The 16359-nt window shown below is 42.9% G+C and overlaps 1 protein-coding gene across 2 annotated transcripts in view; it reads right to left on the bottom strand.

Moving 5' to 3' along the window:
• Positions 1-6953: 6953 nt before the first annotated feature.
• Positions 6954-16359, bottom strand: part of GALNT2 (polypeptide N-acetylgalactosaminyltransferase 2) — a 154116-nt gene continuing 144710 nt past the window's right edge. For both annotated transcript variants that reach the window (XM_073338037.1, XM_073338038.1), the window contains exons 15-16: positions 10426-10545; positions 6954-7459 (exon numbers count right to left, since the gene is read on the bottom strand). In XM_073338037.1, coding sequence (XP_073194138.1) covers positions 7304-7459; positions 10426-10545 — 276 coding nt within the window. In that variant the 3' untranslated portion in view covers positions 6954-7303. The remainder of the gene's footprint in view (positions 7460-10425; positions 10546-16359) is intronic.

Raw genomic sequence — 16359 nt, forward strand, 5'->3', positions numbered from 1 at the left:
ATTTAAAAGACTACATCCAAGCTGCAAATTAAGGGGGTGGGTGTAGTCAAGTGGTCATCAAGGCGTTAACTGGTTACTCAGTATTATGGGTTGGATCCATGCTCCACCTCCCCCTTACTTCCTCTTTGGTTACTCTGTGTCCCCCCCCATCCCCCGCTCTGTTTATGTAGCTGAAGAAAGCAGCAGGTTCTCGGCCTGCAGTACTGTAAGTAAAGTTGCAGAGTAACAGCCGTGTTAGTCTGTATTTGCAAAAAGAAAAGGAGTACTTGTGGCACCTTAGAGACTAACCAATGAAGTGAGCTGTAGCTCACGAAAGCTCACGCTCAAATAAATTGGTTAGTCTCTAAGGTGCCACAAGTCCTTTTCTTTTTGTGAGTAAAGTGTTTTTCTCGTGCACTGAGCAATCCCTTTACAGAAGTCAGCTTTGCTGCTGCCGCTCTTGAGAAACACCCTTTTGCAGAGTGTGGCTGTGAGCTCCTTCCAGAGCAAAGCGGGAGCGTGATGCAACTACCCATCCAGAAACCAGTGGAGCTGACAAGCCCCAAAGGCCTGTCAGATGCAAAATGGGAACAAACTGGAAAAGAGAGAGGGGAAAAAAAATATTTGGCAAACGCGGCTCTCTCCTGCTAACATGAGGGGGTTACTTAAAGCCATAGCAGGTGCAACATGTTCAGAGGGAATTGTGATTTTTTTCCCCAATTGTTGAGTCCCTTTAACTACAGTGCCTGCAGCATTTGATTGCGTGGGAAAGCTTAACCTAGTGGTCCATGGCTAATGAAAAGCAGTGGTGAATTGGGTTTTTATTTCTTGCTGCTGCTGTCCTAAGAGCTTACATGTCATGATTCAAACAGCTGGGCATGGATCTGAGGCATTATTTTGTTAATAGGAATGCAGCCCCTGCGGCAACAGGGCAGAGTTATCCCACTGATTTACGTCCAATAAGTGGGCACAAATCCGCTTTCCACGATCAAAACTCGTCTACAGAACAGGGGGTATTTTCCAGGCCGAACAGGATGGATCTGCCTGTGCTACCTGGCCCCCGTGTCAGGTTTAGATGGGCTGGATTCTGTGCTCAGGGAGGGGCAGCACAGAACACAGCCCCGGGGGGGGGCTGGGGGGGGAGAGGGGAGGGCGGGCAGAGGTAGCATTGTGCCACATCTGTGCCACCCAGATTTTATGCTGCTGAAAGGATCAATGTGTCTCTTTCTCTCTCGGCCCCCCACCCCCCCAATCTCTAATTTACAGCAGTCTCCTGAGGGCTGCCTACGGGCTGGCACAGAATGAGAGCATTGCCAACCCCAAGTGTTCAGAAATCATGAATCAGTTCCCTTGAAAGATAATTAGATTGGCTTAAAAAGCACTTTAATGGCCCCATGTACACCACCCCACCGTGACATACATGGACCAGAGAGGAGAATGGGCCCCTCAGCCACACTTTCCACAGCAGCAGACACAAGAGGCTACATCCTCAACTGCCCTAATGATGGCTTAACCCACCCCCAAACATCTCCTGTGCAGGGGGAACCTTGGGGAGTGCTGAGCTGCTGTAACTCCTCCCCACTTCCTGCAGCCAATGCATGGGGAGCTGGGAAGGGTGCCATAGCAAACCCAGCTACCAGAACAGCCCCTTGGAGGCACAGGCAGCCAGCACCACTTAGATCAGCCCTTAGGCTGCTCTGTGGAGACTGTTCTGTTCTGGGCCCAGGGTCAGTGGAGCACGGCAGTCCATGGCTACCTTTGCCTATGTCCAAGCTGACCAGCATGCTATGCGGGGGTAGCTTGAGACATGGCCAACTCAGTAGAGACAATGTGTTGCAGCTGCAGAAGGGATGCAGACTTGCCCACAGGAGCGTGGCTTGGCTGGCCAGAGTTGGAGAGGAGAGGACTCATTTGACAAGGTTTAATCCAATCATGTGGCAGTTGTGGCTATTTAGTACATCAAGTCCTATTTTCTCATTTCAGTGTCTATAGCAAGCATGGGGGAGGGGTGTGGGTGGGAGGTTACCTTCCTACCTCCTCAGGGATAATGTAAGAGCTGTTATTCTCTGCCTGTAATAATGTGCGAAAATCAAATTCTGTTTTCACCAAAATGATAAATAGTATTTTTCCATTCACCTCATACAAGTACTGCAATGCAATCTCTATCGTGAAAGTGCAATTTACAGATGTAGATTTGTTACATAACTGCACTCAAAAACAAAATGTAAAACTTTAGCGCCTACAAGTCCACTCAGTCCTACTTCTTGTTCAGCCAATCATTAAGAGAAAGAAGTTTGTTTCCATTTACAGGACATAATGTTGCCCGCTTCTTATATACGTCACCTGAAAGTGAGAACAGGGGTTCGCATGACACTGTTATAGCTGGTGTCACAAGATGCACTGAAGATTCATATGCCTCTTCATGCTTCAGCCATCATTCCATGCTGATGATGCTCATTAAAAAAAATAATTTATTAATTAAATTTGTGACTGAACTCCTTGGGGAAGAATTGTATGTCTCCTGCTCTGTTTTACCCACATTCTGCCATATATTTTGTGTGAGAGCAGTCTCGGATGATGATCCAGCACATATTCATTTTAAGAACACTTTCACTGCAGATTTGACAAAATGCAATTTCTAAAGATAGCTACAACACTCGACCCAACGTTTAAGAATCTGAAGTGTCTTCCAAAATCTGAGAGGGATGGAGTGTGGAACATGCTTTCAGAAGTCTTAAAAGAGCAACACTCTGATGTGGAAACTACAGAACCAGAACCACCAAAAAAGAAAATCAACCTTCTGCTGGTGGCATCTGATTCAGATAATTAAAATGAACATGCATCGGTCTGCTCTGCTTTGGATCGTTATTGAGCAGAACCTGTCATCAGCATGGACACGTCCTCTGGAATGGTGGTTGAAGCATGAAAGGACATATGAATCTTTAGCGCATCTGGCATGTAAGTATCTTGCAGCACCGGCTACAACAGTGCCATCCAAATGCCTGTTCTCACTTTCAGGTGACATTTTAAACAAGAAGGGAGCAGTATTATCTCGTGCAAAAGTAAACAAACCTGTTTGTTTTGAGCGATAGGCTGAACAAGGAGGACTGATTGGACTCGCAGGCTCAAAAGTTTGATACTGTAGAAAATGTTTAAATATCCAAAAATATTTAAATAAATTGTATTCTATTATTAATTGCACCATTATTTTTTTAATCACTTGACAGCCCTACTTTCAATAAGAGGACATATTTCCATTAACTGCTTTTCTATTATTCAGACATTTGAATTCAGCACTGAAAATGAATCAAGAGTCTCTAATGGGTATTTTGGAATACAGAATTGTTAGAGAATTAATCAGATCTAAATGAATGTTTCATTTATAATAATTACATTTATTGGTAGTCAAGATTTTCAGAAATCAGCATAGATGGAACATCAGAGATGTCTCACAGATGGATGTGGAACTACATAGATTATTCGTGGGAAGACTGAGTTTGATGTATAGGTGTTTCCCCAGTTAGCTCTGGATTTTGTCCAGGAAGTTCTCAATGTGATGCCTTGGGAGGTTCGGGTTTTCCGAGGGGCACAGCACTGGTATGATTCCTGAGCGGAGCTAGACCAACACGAAGCACTGTTGAAAGTCCCACCTGAAGTGAATGCCCCTGCAAGAGTTCTATCCCTGCCACTGTTATTCCCGCCCATCTGCCTCGTTAGAGAGCCTCATTTTCCCCACCCATCTAAATCTCTGCTACTAGTGTTTCCAGATTCTGTTCCTCGCTGCTGGCCTGAGCTGTTGCTACCAGAGGCTGCCTCTCCCCTGAGCTTTTTCATACTGAGGGAAGACTTGGGGAAACCAGGTATGCTGGAGGAATGAAGCAGGACCCTGATCCTCCTGAAACTCCCAGCAGTAGACGACTTTCTTGCCTACAACAGCAGTCCTCAGCAGCCACAGAGAGTCAGGGAACTGGCTGGTCATCAAGAGGAAAATAAACCCTCGATAAGAGTTTCCTACAGGTTAACATTTAAACTCACTTATGTGTAACTTTTCTCCTGTGAAAAGACACCTGTAAAAAAAAAAATTTTTTTTTTTTTAAAAAGGACACTCACGAAGCAGTCAAGTGGATCAAAACATGTGGAAACAGCTGCCAGATAATCATGCATGAAACCAAATAATTACAGCATCAACCACAATCTTATCTATAAAGTAATTATTTTCTTTATTTAAGTTAAAATTTTCAAGGATGGTTTCCATCTATAAAATGAACAAAGGACAAGCTCTGTACAGCAGATTTTTTTTAAACCAACTGAAAAGGATTTCCAAACTATATTTTGAAAATTTGCAAAACAAGCTTACGTGTACCATCATTTTTGCTTTGAAGACGATAAGAAAAGTTCTTTCAGAGAAGACTCCATCACAACTGGATTCAGGGGTTCTTAGGAATTTTACTTGTCTGAAAAATGGGCTCATAATCCCGATACTTTAAAAATAATTAAATCACAGTAAGTAACTTTGGCACACAGTCATGTAAACATATCTAACAAAAGGATACCACCTCTTTTCTGTTCTGTGCCCACGACACATACAGTGATGCTGTCTGTTGTACAGCTCCTATATTAAGACACACCTGCATAGCTTCCATAGGGGTTTAGAGAGAGATTTCTGTTTCACAATACGTAGGATGACATTTAAAGACTTGGTTTGCAATCAAGAGGGGGGCGGGATTTATAAAAATTAAGACTTTTTACTAGTTATCCTGCTTAGAGGTAGAAATCAGAAGAGTCAACATTATCCAGACTCACTCCTGATTTCAGTTAGCAGTAGCTTGTCCATTTGCTAAGATCCAAGTCATAGAGGGGAATGCAGCATAGTATGAATTTAGTGCACCTTTTAAATTCTCTTCTGTCAGAACAATTAGACCATAATGAATTTGCTGCTGAGATCAGTCTTCAAGAATTCAAAGTTTATTCTCAAGGGTAGCAGCAATCCCCACCATGACTGAATCACATCCTCGGCAAACTCAGCTAGTTTCGGCCTAATATAAGCTTAAAACTTAGGTTGACCTAGCTACGTTGCTCAGGGGCGTGAAAACCTGACACCACAGAGGCAGAGTTAAGCTGACATAAGCCCCAGTATAGAGACTGCTAGGTAAATGGATCGATTTTTCCATTGACCCAGAAAACTCCCTCTAAAGCAGATTTGCTACCGTGACAGAAAACCCCCGTACATTGCTATAGCAAGTATCTAGCGTCTTTTGTCCCTGTAGCACAGACACCCTCAAAGGGTCTGGATGTGGAGAAACCGAAGGCTGAAAACAAGTTGTTTATCCACTGCATGCCACCCTGAAACAGACAAATGCCCAAGGTTTTTAACTGGAGGAGATAAAAGGATTGAAGGGCAGGGGAGGAAGAGAGAGATCCCTCCTCTTCATGTATTTGTAGGAGAGCTGGACAGAAGGGAGAAGCGCTGATTCAATCTCTTCCCTAAGTGTTCCTGGTACACCCGAAAGGACACCGGTGTCGCTCCACAAATGCATGTTATGCAACTCCGACTCATACATCAGACAGATTTATGGGCCTCTTATTTCAATGTCTGTCACTGCAAAGTAAAAACCATTTTGCATGGAGAGATTCCACTTACTGTACTAAATGCAGCCAGAAAGGAAAGTGCAGCTCATGACATACTCTACTCCCAGAGACCCCGAAAAAGGAAAAGAACACTGTCATAGTACGGGTTAGTAACAATATTTCTAAAACTCTCTTTATAATCAGTCCTTAGGCTTTTGAGATCCATTATCGTACCAAACTAATTTTTGAACTGCTCATCTCCAAGTTATCAGTGCAGGGTTGTTGCCAGCACCTTTCTCTCTTTGCTTTTTCTATTTTATTTTAAAAACAAATGCTTCAGTGAGCTTAACAGTTTGTATAGTCTAGGCAAACATAAGCAAGTAGGTCAACGTTGGGGTCAAGGTAACTGTGACAGCATTGCTTTAATACAAAAATGTCAATTGGGCTGAAACTGTAAATTGTATTTGTTCTAAGGTTAAAAACACCACTTGGCATCTGCTGGTACCCAGAGTAGAGCCTGGATCAGTTTCAACAATTCTGTTTGAAGGAATAATAATAAAAAAACCCTCAAGTAGGATACCCCATAGCAGGTTTATAAATTAAACAAGTGCAACTCTGAGATATCATGTAGCTGCTGATCCTGGCAGATTAAAATTTATGATGATCTTGTGCTATCTGTACACAGTGATGCTACTATTCTGTCTTATCCTGACTCATTAAGACAAAGAAATTACGCTGATCAGGGTCCTGCTAAAAAAAAACTGTGCTGAACCCCAATGGCTGCACCTGTGAAAGAGCTGCACTGCTTATGTAAATTTTTTTTAATAAAGGAAAAAAGTATTTTAAAGACCAAGTACTAGAGAAATGTTCAACATAAATATCAAGTACAAGTTTACAGATACCCAGGGCACATGTACTGAATTCCCAGTCAGAAGAGACAATCCAAGCAATGATGTGTGCAGATCCATCAGTTTGTTCTGCTGTTTCCGCTTCCTCCTCCTGCGTTCCACAATCTCCAAAGATGGTGAAGTGCTAAGAAGCAGGTCCAGTTTGAAAAGCAAAAGCATCCAGTGTTAGCATGAACAAGACACACCTTCACAAAGTTTTGTTCTCTCAACATTCCAATCCACTTTCCGGTTTACGTATGTTAATCACTTGGTTGGTAATTACAAGATGAGGAAAACTGATAAACAGTTGGGAACTGATAAAATATATATATTATATATATAATATATATATTTAGAGTCCATCATAGAAAAGTTCATATTCAAATATACCAATTACACATGGAAAAAACCTTCAAAATGACACTTCAGCTTCTGGAAACCACAAATGAGGATTTCTATGTAAATGGAGATTTCAATTTCTCCTAGCAGTTTATATTCCCCCACTCTCCCTCCCCCCACCCTATTCCCTTCCCTCCTTCTGCATGTTAAGATCCATTTTTTTACTGTACATCAATTGTTTCTAGGGATGTTAATCATCTGCTGTGCAAGTACTAAACTGAAGTCAGACAGGAACTGGTAAGTCTTTACACCAGAAGGGAACTTTGCTGCACTACGTTCAGTGAGATAATTGCAGTGTTCCACGTCCCCTTGGTTCTCTTGTGTTCGGCTTTGTTCTCTCCTACTTTCAGACGAAGATGGAATACTGAGGTATATAAGTTCCGTGGAAAGTTTAAGAAATATATCAGTAATGCAATCAAAACTTTGCCCAATGTCTAGGAAACAAGATTGCGTTGTGTGTGTAAGCCCTTCTACTGCTGTAGATTAAGTGTGAATTTCCACTGTTGCGACAGAGAAGGATTGCAGACCTCAACGGTAAGACCTCCATTTTTGGCATTTCGGCTGTCTAGACACAGATTACTGCCAACATGCCTCAGTTTAGAGTTGCTCTCAATTTGCTCCCATTTCTGGAAAAGAAAATAAAGTAATGAGCTATCCAAGTGTGGATAAAGATGTGTTTCATATCCTGCCTTCCTAGTTCTCCATCCTCGAATCCCTTCCTAGCCTCTGTTTGTGGTAATTCTGAATACTGAGACAATAGTTTAGATACTGTCCTTTAAGACTTGTCCAAACTATCACAAGCCATGCTAAAGGAACCATTAATCCAGCTAATACTTTGTACTAGAAATGGAGGTTACACAGAGTCATTTTGTCCAGCTCTCTCCTCAAATACATACAATCCCAATGCAGTGCCAGGTTAGAGGCCTGCAAAGCCTGCAGCTGTGTTCCCCCTGACCTGCGGGACATAGAAATATCAGCACTAACTTCAGCTCCCCCCCTCCCACAATGTTTTCAAATTGTAATCTCAAGAATTGATCCCCAAGACGGTCTTTCAGAGGTTGTGGAAACCATGGCCATAGATCCCTCAAATTTTTGGAATCCACCTAATTAATTTGTGGCTGTTAAAAGCAGCATTGGCCAGGCCAATGCTGAGGACTGTTGTCTGATTGACCAAGTATGGGACTCAGAACAAGGGACACCTGTGTTGTATTTCTGGCTGACAGTTTTCCCACTGTGACCCTTGTCAGGAACTCTCTTCCTTGGTTTCCCTATCTGTTAAAATAGGGATGATACTTGTCCTGCCTTTAAGGGTGGAGTTTGTGACAATGTTGGTAAATACTGTAACTAGAATGCACACAAACCCTCTGACAGATGGAGACCTAGCAGGTCACAGCCTATTCAAAGAACTGACCTTTGCCAAATTTTCTTAAATATTGGCAACTGTGCATAGACTCTGGCATAAGCAGAACTGGTCTCCTCTCCTGGATGAGAAGGGTTGGGCTGACAGAGGGAAGGGAGATACCTGAAAGTTCTGACCCAAACATATTTTGTAAAACATGTTTCGTTGGTCCCCTAGTTAACATTCTCATTAAATAGTATCTCACAGAAAGCAAACTCCCAGTCATGAAGTGTTTGCAGAACGGTTGCTCCGTGAGCACAAAAGCACAGAGGCTCGGAGGAAAGAAAAAGCCATGGCTTTGCAGAGCAGACTTCTCTATGACGATATGAAAGGGGTTTGCTGCCGAGATGACACTGCAAATGTGATTTTACTTGTGCATGGCAACTGGAAGACAAAATAACTGTGCTGCTTAATAATGCAATTTGTTTAGGGAGCCTGGTGCTCTCACAAAGTGCAGTCCTAGGTCTTCCTTCATTTTTTGCCTTCTCCCCAACTCCAGAAAGTCTTTTCCTTGTAATATTTTCCTTTTAAATGATATGTAAGACATGTCAGTTCTTGGTTGCTGAGGGAGAGGGAATTGAGCTCTATTCTCTTCAGAGAGACAGACTGCCACATGTTCAGGCTTCGCTGAAATACGAGCTTCAAAAATATATTATGGATCTGTCTCTGAAATAGTTTTGATAGCGTAGACCCATGCAGTATGCACAACCGCTGCTGGGCTGACCTACTTATAAGGCAAGCTTTGTATATTGAGATTACATGGACAAAACCTCTAAATGCACACCCCCCCTCTTATTGATCTCTGCTCCTTGCATTTATGATTATATTACCATTACACTGTTTACTATTATACTAACATCTAAGCTGTAATATATGTTGGCAATTATTTGTTAGGTCTTCCTTTACATTCTACTATATTAACTTATGATGGTTTCACTTAGGAACACAAGAAAAATATGCACTTGCAATGTAAATAAAAAAGTCTCTAGATTACACAAGTGCTATGAGCACTTAACATTCTTGTTGTTGAAACAGAGAGACAGACAACACGTATCAGTAAAAATCTAAACCACATATTCTAGAGACCCGACTGCTGTAAACATGTTATACTAAACTGTTACCTCATACGGACAGATTTAGTGCATTTCTTATTGGTTTTAGATGGGGAGAGGAAGGAGGTCATCTGAGCGCAAAGCTGCAAAAGACCTCTAAGGTATTTGTGAGATGTTCTCACTAGAATTATTTGATGGAGGACTTGGAGGGAAAAAGTTTACTGTGCAGGTGTTATTGTAGCTTTCCACCCATATTTCGTAATGCACTTTAAGCAACTGCATACTCACATACCTTAGTAAAAAGACTTCAATAGAAAATAGAGCCAAACGCAACCCTCAGTTATACCTATGCAACCTCAAAACTTCATAGGGGTTTCAAGGGTGTAAATGAGGGCTCAACTTGGCCTAAATTTGGACCTCCTGGCCTCCCAGGTTACAATCTTCAGAAGGGAGGGGTTACACGCTATTTTCTCCATCTAGAAGCCATGGTCTCTGGAATGCGGTTTGCCTTTACATATGCCTGCATGTATCTTTAATCTTTCCTCAGTTAAGGTCATAAAAAGGAAACAGTCTTGAGCCTTTGTTGTTTCAGTGTTTTAGGTTTACCTAGTTTGCCAGCATTTAGATTCTTGTGGGCACATTGCCTTGATTATTAAAATAATGTTTGCTTTAATACCACCAAGAGACCTTAAAAGAGGGGTCACTTTTAGCAGGCTACCAAGAGATTTTGACAGCCCTCTTCTAAATATCTAACCTCCATATAATTTAGTGGAAAAAATGTAGCATCCTTACACTTGTTCCACTAATACTGTCTCTTTTCCACTGGACTCCTTTTCTGAGTTTCATGTCCATCTCAAATCGAGTTATTATCAATGCCTCTCTGCAGCCACACAAATGGGTGAAGCGCTCAACACACAAGCACAGCATCACTTCATTTCTACTGCAGTTCCCAACTGTCCTGCTGGCAGAGTGTCATATCTGCATCCTGATACATACACACGTGGGGCAGGGAGCAAACTATTGGTTTGTACAGGCCAAGAACCTCAGCAGGTTATGCATGTGTGCGCGCACACATGGAGATTTTTGATTTTCCAGTAGAACTGCTTGCACAGTGAGTTACATTAATACATTATGGACTCACCTGTCTACTGTCATTTTCTCTGCAGCCCTGGAGTTTTATTAGTGAACTAGGTGCTCGGTCCACAACAGTAAGGCACAAATCCATATGTTTCACTGACTTGTCCTTAGTTAAGGCCCATTCCTGGAAGACAAGGAAATAAAATGAATTATATAGATTTGTATATATATAGTTGTGAACATAGAAAGGTGCAAAAACATATGCACACATGCTGAGCTGGCCTATGTTAGGCTTCTGTAAAAAGGCTCAGAAGAGACTTTCTGTAACCAAGAGCCCCACTTCGGATTTAAAGCATCAAGTGTTTGAAGCGTGCTTTTTCCAGAGTTTTAAAAAGTATAAACTAATATTCCAAACTGACAACCTTTACTTATGACTGGTCAGATTCAGAGCCCATTTTAGCTGGAACCATATTGAAACATGGTCCTCTAGAACCCACAACGTAGCTGAGGACTAATTTACTGTGAAATTGCATCTTGGTACATCTACACAGCCCACAGCAGGGAGCCTCCCAGCCCAGGTCAACATACTTGCAGTTTGGAATCTGAAGCCCCTCCACCTGCCAAGGCTTCAAAGCATGAGCCTCATCTTCAAAGAGCCATCTATGCAGCTATTTTTAGAATGCTAGTGTGGGCCCCGCCAACACAAATCTGCCCACGTGGTCTCAAAACGCTGCATAGACATCCACTCAGTGCCTCAGCATAACTCTGGAGAAACACTGTTGCCTTGTGCTCCCTCTGCTGGCTGTAATGCATGATAGGATGTAGCTATACACCTGGCTACATAAAAGCCACCTTTTGTTTATATTACACACATGACAGTACATTAAATGAAAGTTTAGATTGCAAAATACCTAAAAGTTAGGAAGTGTCAGATTTACTGTTCCCCACTCAATAATTCTGCTTACTTGTTCTTCCTACCATCCTGGGCACTAAATGAGGCAGGGGAGCCGTGGAAAATCATCAGTGTAAATGTTCACATACTATCATAATACATATGCACAAGAGGCCAAATTAAGGTCGCAAGGGCAACTACAGATTGACATTTCCTAATTATCAAGTTTGACTTTGCCACCTAATTATCAAGTGGATTTTGCCACCTAAATAAATTTTCTTTTAAACACATTTTTGTATGCAACTTCCTAGTATTTTCTTAAAAGGAAAAAGGTAGGTTTGGTCTCTATGCTCCTGTGACACATGACCAAAAAGGGTTAAGCAGCTTGCTGGCTAATTTACCCAGATTCAACCTTTAGAGACAGGTTAAAAAAAGTATGTAAATGGTAATTAGGGCCATTCCATGTGAGATGGGCTAGAACTTTGAAATGCAAACCTGTATTGTTAGAGAATGATGTTAGAGGTGATACTAATTGTGTTTATTTATATCTTGTTAGATGTTAGCCCTGTAAACAGACAGTTCCTGTCTATTACTATAGCTATTCAGAGATCAGAGATTGATTCAGAGATCAAAAGGGAATATTAACATTTAGATGAATCTTGGGTGAAATAATGTCATTGTCTATATCAGTGGTTTTCAAACCTTTTTTTCTGGTGACCCACTTGAAGAAAACTGGTGATGCCCGCGACCCAACGGAGCTGTGGATGATGGGTTTGGGGTGTGGAAGGGGCTCAGGGCTGGGGCAGAGCGTTGGAGTGCAGGGTGAGGGCTGCGGGGTGGGGTCGGGAATTAGGGGTTCAGTGTGTGGGCTCTGGGCTGGGGCACGGGCTTACCTCCGGCAGCTCCCGGTCAGCGACGCAGCCGGGGTGCAGAGGCAGGCTTCTCTTCTGTCCTGGCATCGTGGACCACGCTGCGCCCCGGAAGCAACTAGCAGCAGGTCTGGCTTCTAGGCAGAGGTGCGCAAGCAGCTTTGCGTGGCTCTCGCCCACAGGCACCGCTCCCCCTCCCCCATTGTCCGGGAGTGTGGAGCCAGTGCTTGGGGCAGGGACAGCACGCGGAGGCCTCTGGTCCCCCTGCCTAGTAGCTGGACATGCTACTGGCCGCTTCCAGGGCCAGCGTGGTGTTGGAACAAGTAGGGACTAGCCTGCCTTAGCTGAGCAGCAATGCTGATGGGACTTTTAATGGCCCAGGCGACAGTGCTGACCTGGGTCACAACCCACTGTTTGAAAACCACTCATCTATGGCCTCTTTAAAGTTTGTGATAAACGGGTTAATGGATACATTACCTTATGTTAATCCAGGTAGTTAATTTCCAGTGATGTATAGGAAATAGAATGTTACACTTCAAAAGCCTATTGTTCACCCAGAACTGTATGGTAAAGAGGCTGCCCAAAAACTGTATAAAAATTCTTGGGACCTGATCCTGTCATCTCAGATCTGCTTGATGCTTTATGCAGGGGAAGCTTGAGTTGTAAGACTGAGATCTCCAGTCCCACGTGGATCAGCCTGGATATGAACATTGGACTATAACCTATGGACTAATTCTGAAGGAACTCTTTGCAACTACAAAGCTCACCATCTCTACTATGAAACTGACCTCAGAAATGTATTAATGTCTGTATGTATCCTGATCTTTTAACCAATATGCTCTCTCTCTTTTCTTTAATAAATTTTAGTTTAGTTAATAAGAATTGGCTGTAAGTGTGTACTTAGGGAAGATCTGAAATATTCATTAACTCGGGAGGTAATGTGTCTGACCCTTTTGGGATTGGTAGAACTTTCTTATATGAGGAATAAGATTTTCAGTAATCCTCATCATATTTAACTTGGTTGTCTGGGAGGAAGCCCAAGAGTGGGCTGCTATAAGGGAACTGTGTTTTGGCTTCTGAGTAACCAGTGAGGTATTACAGAAGCTATTGTATGCTGGTTTGGTAAATCTAAGTATTGGAATATCCACCAGCTTTGGGGTTTGTCTGCCTCATTATCTGCAGTTTGCCCTAACTGAGTAACCTCAGTGTGGCCCCCCGGGAGCCTGGTCACAGCTCCTGATCACTCCCCATTCTCTGGATTCCTTCTTCCTCCCAGGCTAATTCCCTCTACCATTGAAGGCTACCTCTACACTTTCAATTCGCTTCTTAATTAGGCTTTTCAAGAATAAAGTCTACTCCTGGTGCCTGAGGAGGATTCTGAGCTGTGTAATAGGAGACCTAGTTGCACAGGACTCAATTTATTAGCCATAACATTAACAACTATTTTGCAAGCAACACCCATGACCGTAATTAGATTAGCTGATTATATCATCAAATTTTTCATTTGATTTATCTTCTGATTTAACTGCACTTTTGGCATGCATTCTCTCTTGCAACTCCACTAGATTAAGAATGACTCAATTTCCTCATGAGAATACACAAAAAGAATAATCAGAATTTCTCCAATCTCCTACCATTACCAACTATTACCATCATACCGATTTAGTAAACAGCTGCTAGCAATTCATCAGTTAGAGACATTGAAATTATACATCATAGGTGTAAAGGAAAGCACAAGAATATTGTTAACTCCCCACCATCCCTTTGTGAACCACAAACCTACCTAAAATTCAGACTCCAGTTTAAAACAAACTAAATACTCAAAGTATTTTTAAAATGTGTAGTTTCAGGTAACGGAAACGTGACATTTGCTGGATATTTCCCTCCAATCCTTATACGATTAACTGCCATTGTTTAAGAGCAAAGTAAAAATAATGGTCATTTGTTAGGACTTTGATTTAATATTATGTAAAGGAACCAATATTTTAAAACCCTCATGTGAATTTCTAAACATCAAAACCATTGATATGTATACCCTCAGAGATCCACATTGATGCTTAATGGAAATAAGCAGTACCAGCTAGCTGGTAAAGCTGGTCACTTCTGTGAACAACGTAGGCTCTCTAAAAATATATATCTTTTTAAATCTTCACTAATTTTCTGACTCTAGTTATGTTTCAGGAGGGCTCCAATGAGCTCTAACTGAGGCTACGTCTACACAGTGCCCCAGAATGTACTATGTAGATATGAACTGCAGAGCGCACCAAAGTGCTGCAATCTAACTTCCCCGTGTGCATGCTGCTGGCAAATTAAAAGGTACCTAAGCCTACTTACCATAGTCCACTTTCTAACAGGACTATGTTAACAAAAGCTAGGTACTTTTTAATTCACACCTGCAGTGTCCACAGAGGTAGAAGTTCCAGAGGAACTATGGTGGCATAACATCATAACTGGAGAGAAACAAGGATATTCCTAGTCAACAGTTGAGTGTTAAGGCTCAGATTGCATTCCCTTTGGAAAGTTAAAGCAAAACAATTTTGTAGGCTTGCACTGTCTGACAGCCTTGGCATTCTAGATCAGTGGTTTTCAAACTGTGGGTTGCAACCCAGTACTGGGTTGCGGAATGTAAGGCACTGGGCAATGGCGACTCTGGTCAGCATGCCGACCAGGCCATTAGAAGTCCCATTGGAGGTGCTGCCCAGCCCCTTCCTGCACCCCTGGCCCCACCTCATAGTCTGCACCCCCAAACCCAGAGCCCCCTCCTGTACCCCAAACCCCTCATCCCCAGCTTTGTTGGGTCGCGTGAATATTTTCTTCAACTGGGTCGCCAGAAAAAAAGTTTGAAAACAACTGCTCTAGATGCTTTCTAGTTAAGTACTCAAATCGCCCTAATGGGTGACTCAGTAAAATCTTCCCCCTATTGTCTGCATATAAAACTTTCCTTTGCATAGCTGTTACTTAAATAATAAAAGCCTAATTAAAACTGAAAAACCTGCTGTCATTCCTTGAAGATTACCAGACACTGACAGACCGAGGGGGCAAGTTAGAAAGGAGAAGGTGGAGTATTCTTCCAGGCTCCAACCCCACATTGCCAGAATGAGGCAATTCTCACAGTAGATTACACAGATATTCAAAATAAAATCCTGCAGCTCTTCTGAGCTCCACTGGGCTTGTTGGGCTTGGCTTCCCTTGGTTGAGCTGAGATGCCCCAGTGGGCTTCCTTGAGTGTGGCTCATTCTTGATAGGCAAAAAGATATGGAGGGATTTCTCTCAAACTCTACCCTAGGGGTGGCCAACCTGAGTCTGAGAAGGAGCCAGAATTTACCAATGTACATTGCCAAGGAGCCACAGTAATATGTCAGCAGCCCCCCAGCCGCTCCCCAGCGCCTCCACCAATCAGTGCCTACTCCCCCCACCCACTGCAATCAACTATTTCACATGCACAGGTGGCTATGGGGCGGCGGGGGAAGGAGCGAGGGCATAGCAGGCTCAGGGAAAGGGGCAAGGGCCTTGGGGGAAGAGGTGGAGTGGGGGCAGGACTTGGGGCAGAGCAGGGGGTTGAGCAGTGAGCACCCACCAGCACACTGGAAGTTAGCATCTATAGCTCCAGCCCCGGAATCAGTGCCTATGCAAGGAGCCACAGGTTGGCCACCCCTCCTCTACCTACTCATGGTGCCAAACTGAGTTGTCACTCTCAGATTATGCTGGGATGTATGAAGCAGTTCTGAGCACAAGATAGCAGCTTGGAAGAGGTGCAATTAATCTGTACCACCCACACCTGAACAATCCAACCCTGGGTTCAGATAAAAATCATGATAGTACTTTTGATTAAAAACCTAACTGCCCCGAAGTCAATACATTTGAAGTCCAACACCAACCTCAGCTCTGCCCCTTGCATCTTCATTGGTTTTGGGACAAGCACTCCACTTAAATCCATCCACCCCCTTGCATCTATTTTTACAACATAACACCTCCTCTATACCATACCCTTACCAAAACTCTACATACTTGTCTGTAAGCTATCAAACCATGAAGTTCCCATCCTCTTGTATGTTGCCCTCCCAAATGGAGTACAGCGCTCACCATCTCACTTCCACCATCCTGTTTTGGGAGCGACCCCCCATTCTATCAAGATAATTATCCAATTCAGATCAGACATCTTATTCTGTTGGGTGGGTTAACAGATTACAAACCAGAATCCACCCTCCAGATTCAGGTGGGAATCCTCCTATACCCT

This window comes from Lepidochelys kempii, chromosome 3 (assembly GCF_965140285.1).
Source record: "Lepidochelys kempii isolate rLepKem1 chromosome 3, rLepKem1.hap1, whole genome shotgun sequence".
NCBI classification, from domain to species: domain Eukaryota; kingdom Metazoa; phylum Chordata; order Testudines; family Cheloniidae; genus Lepidochelys; species Lepidochelys kempii.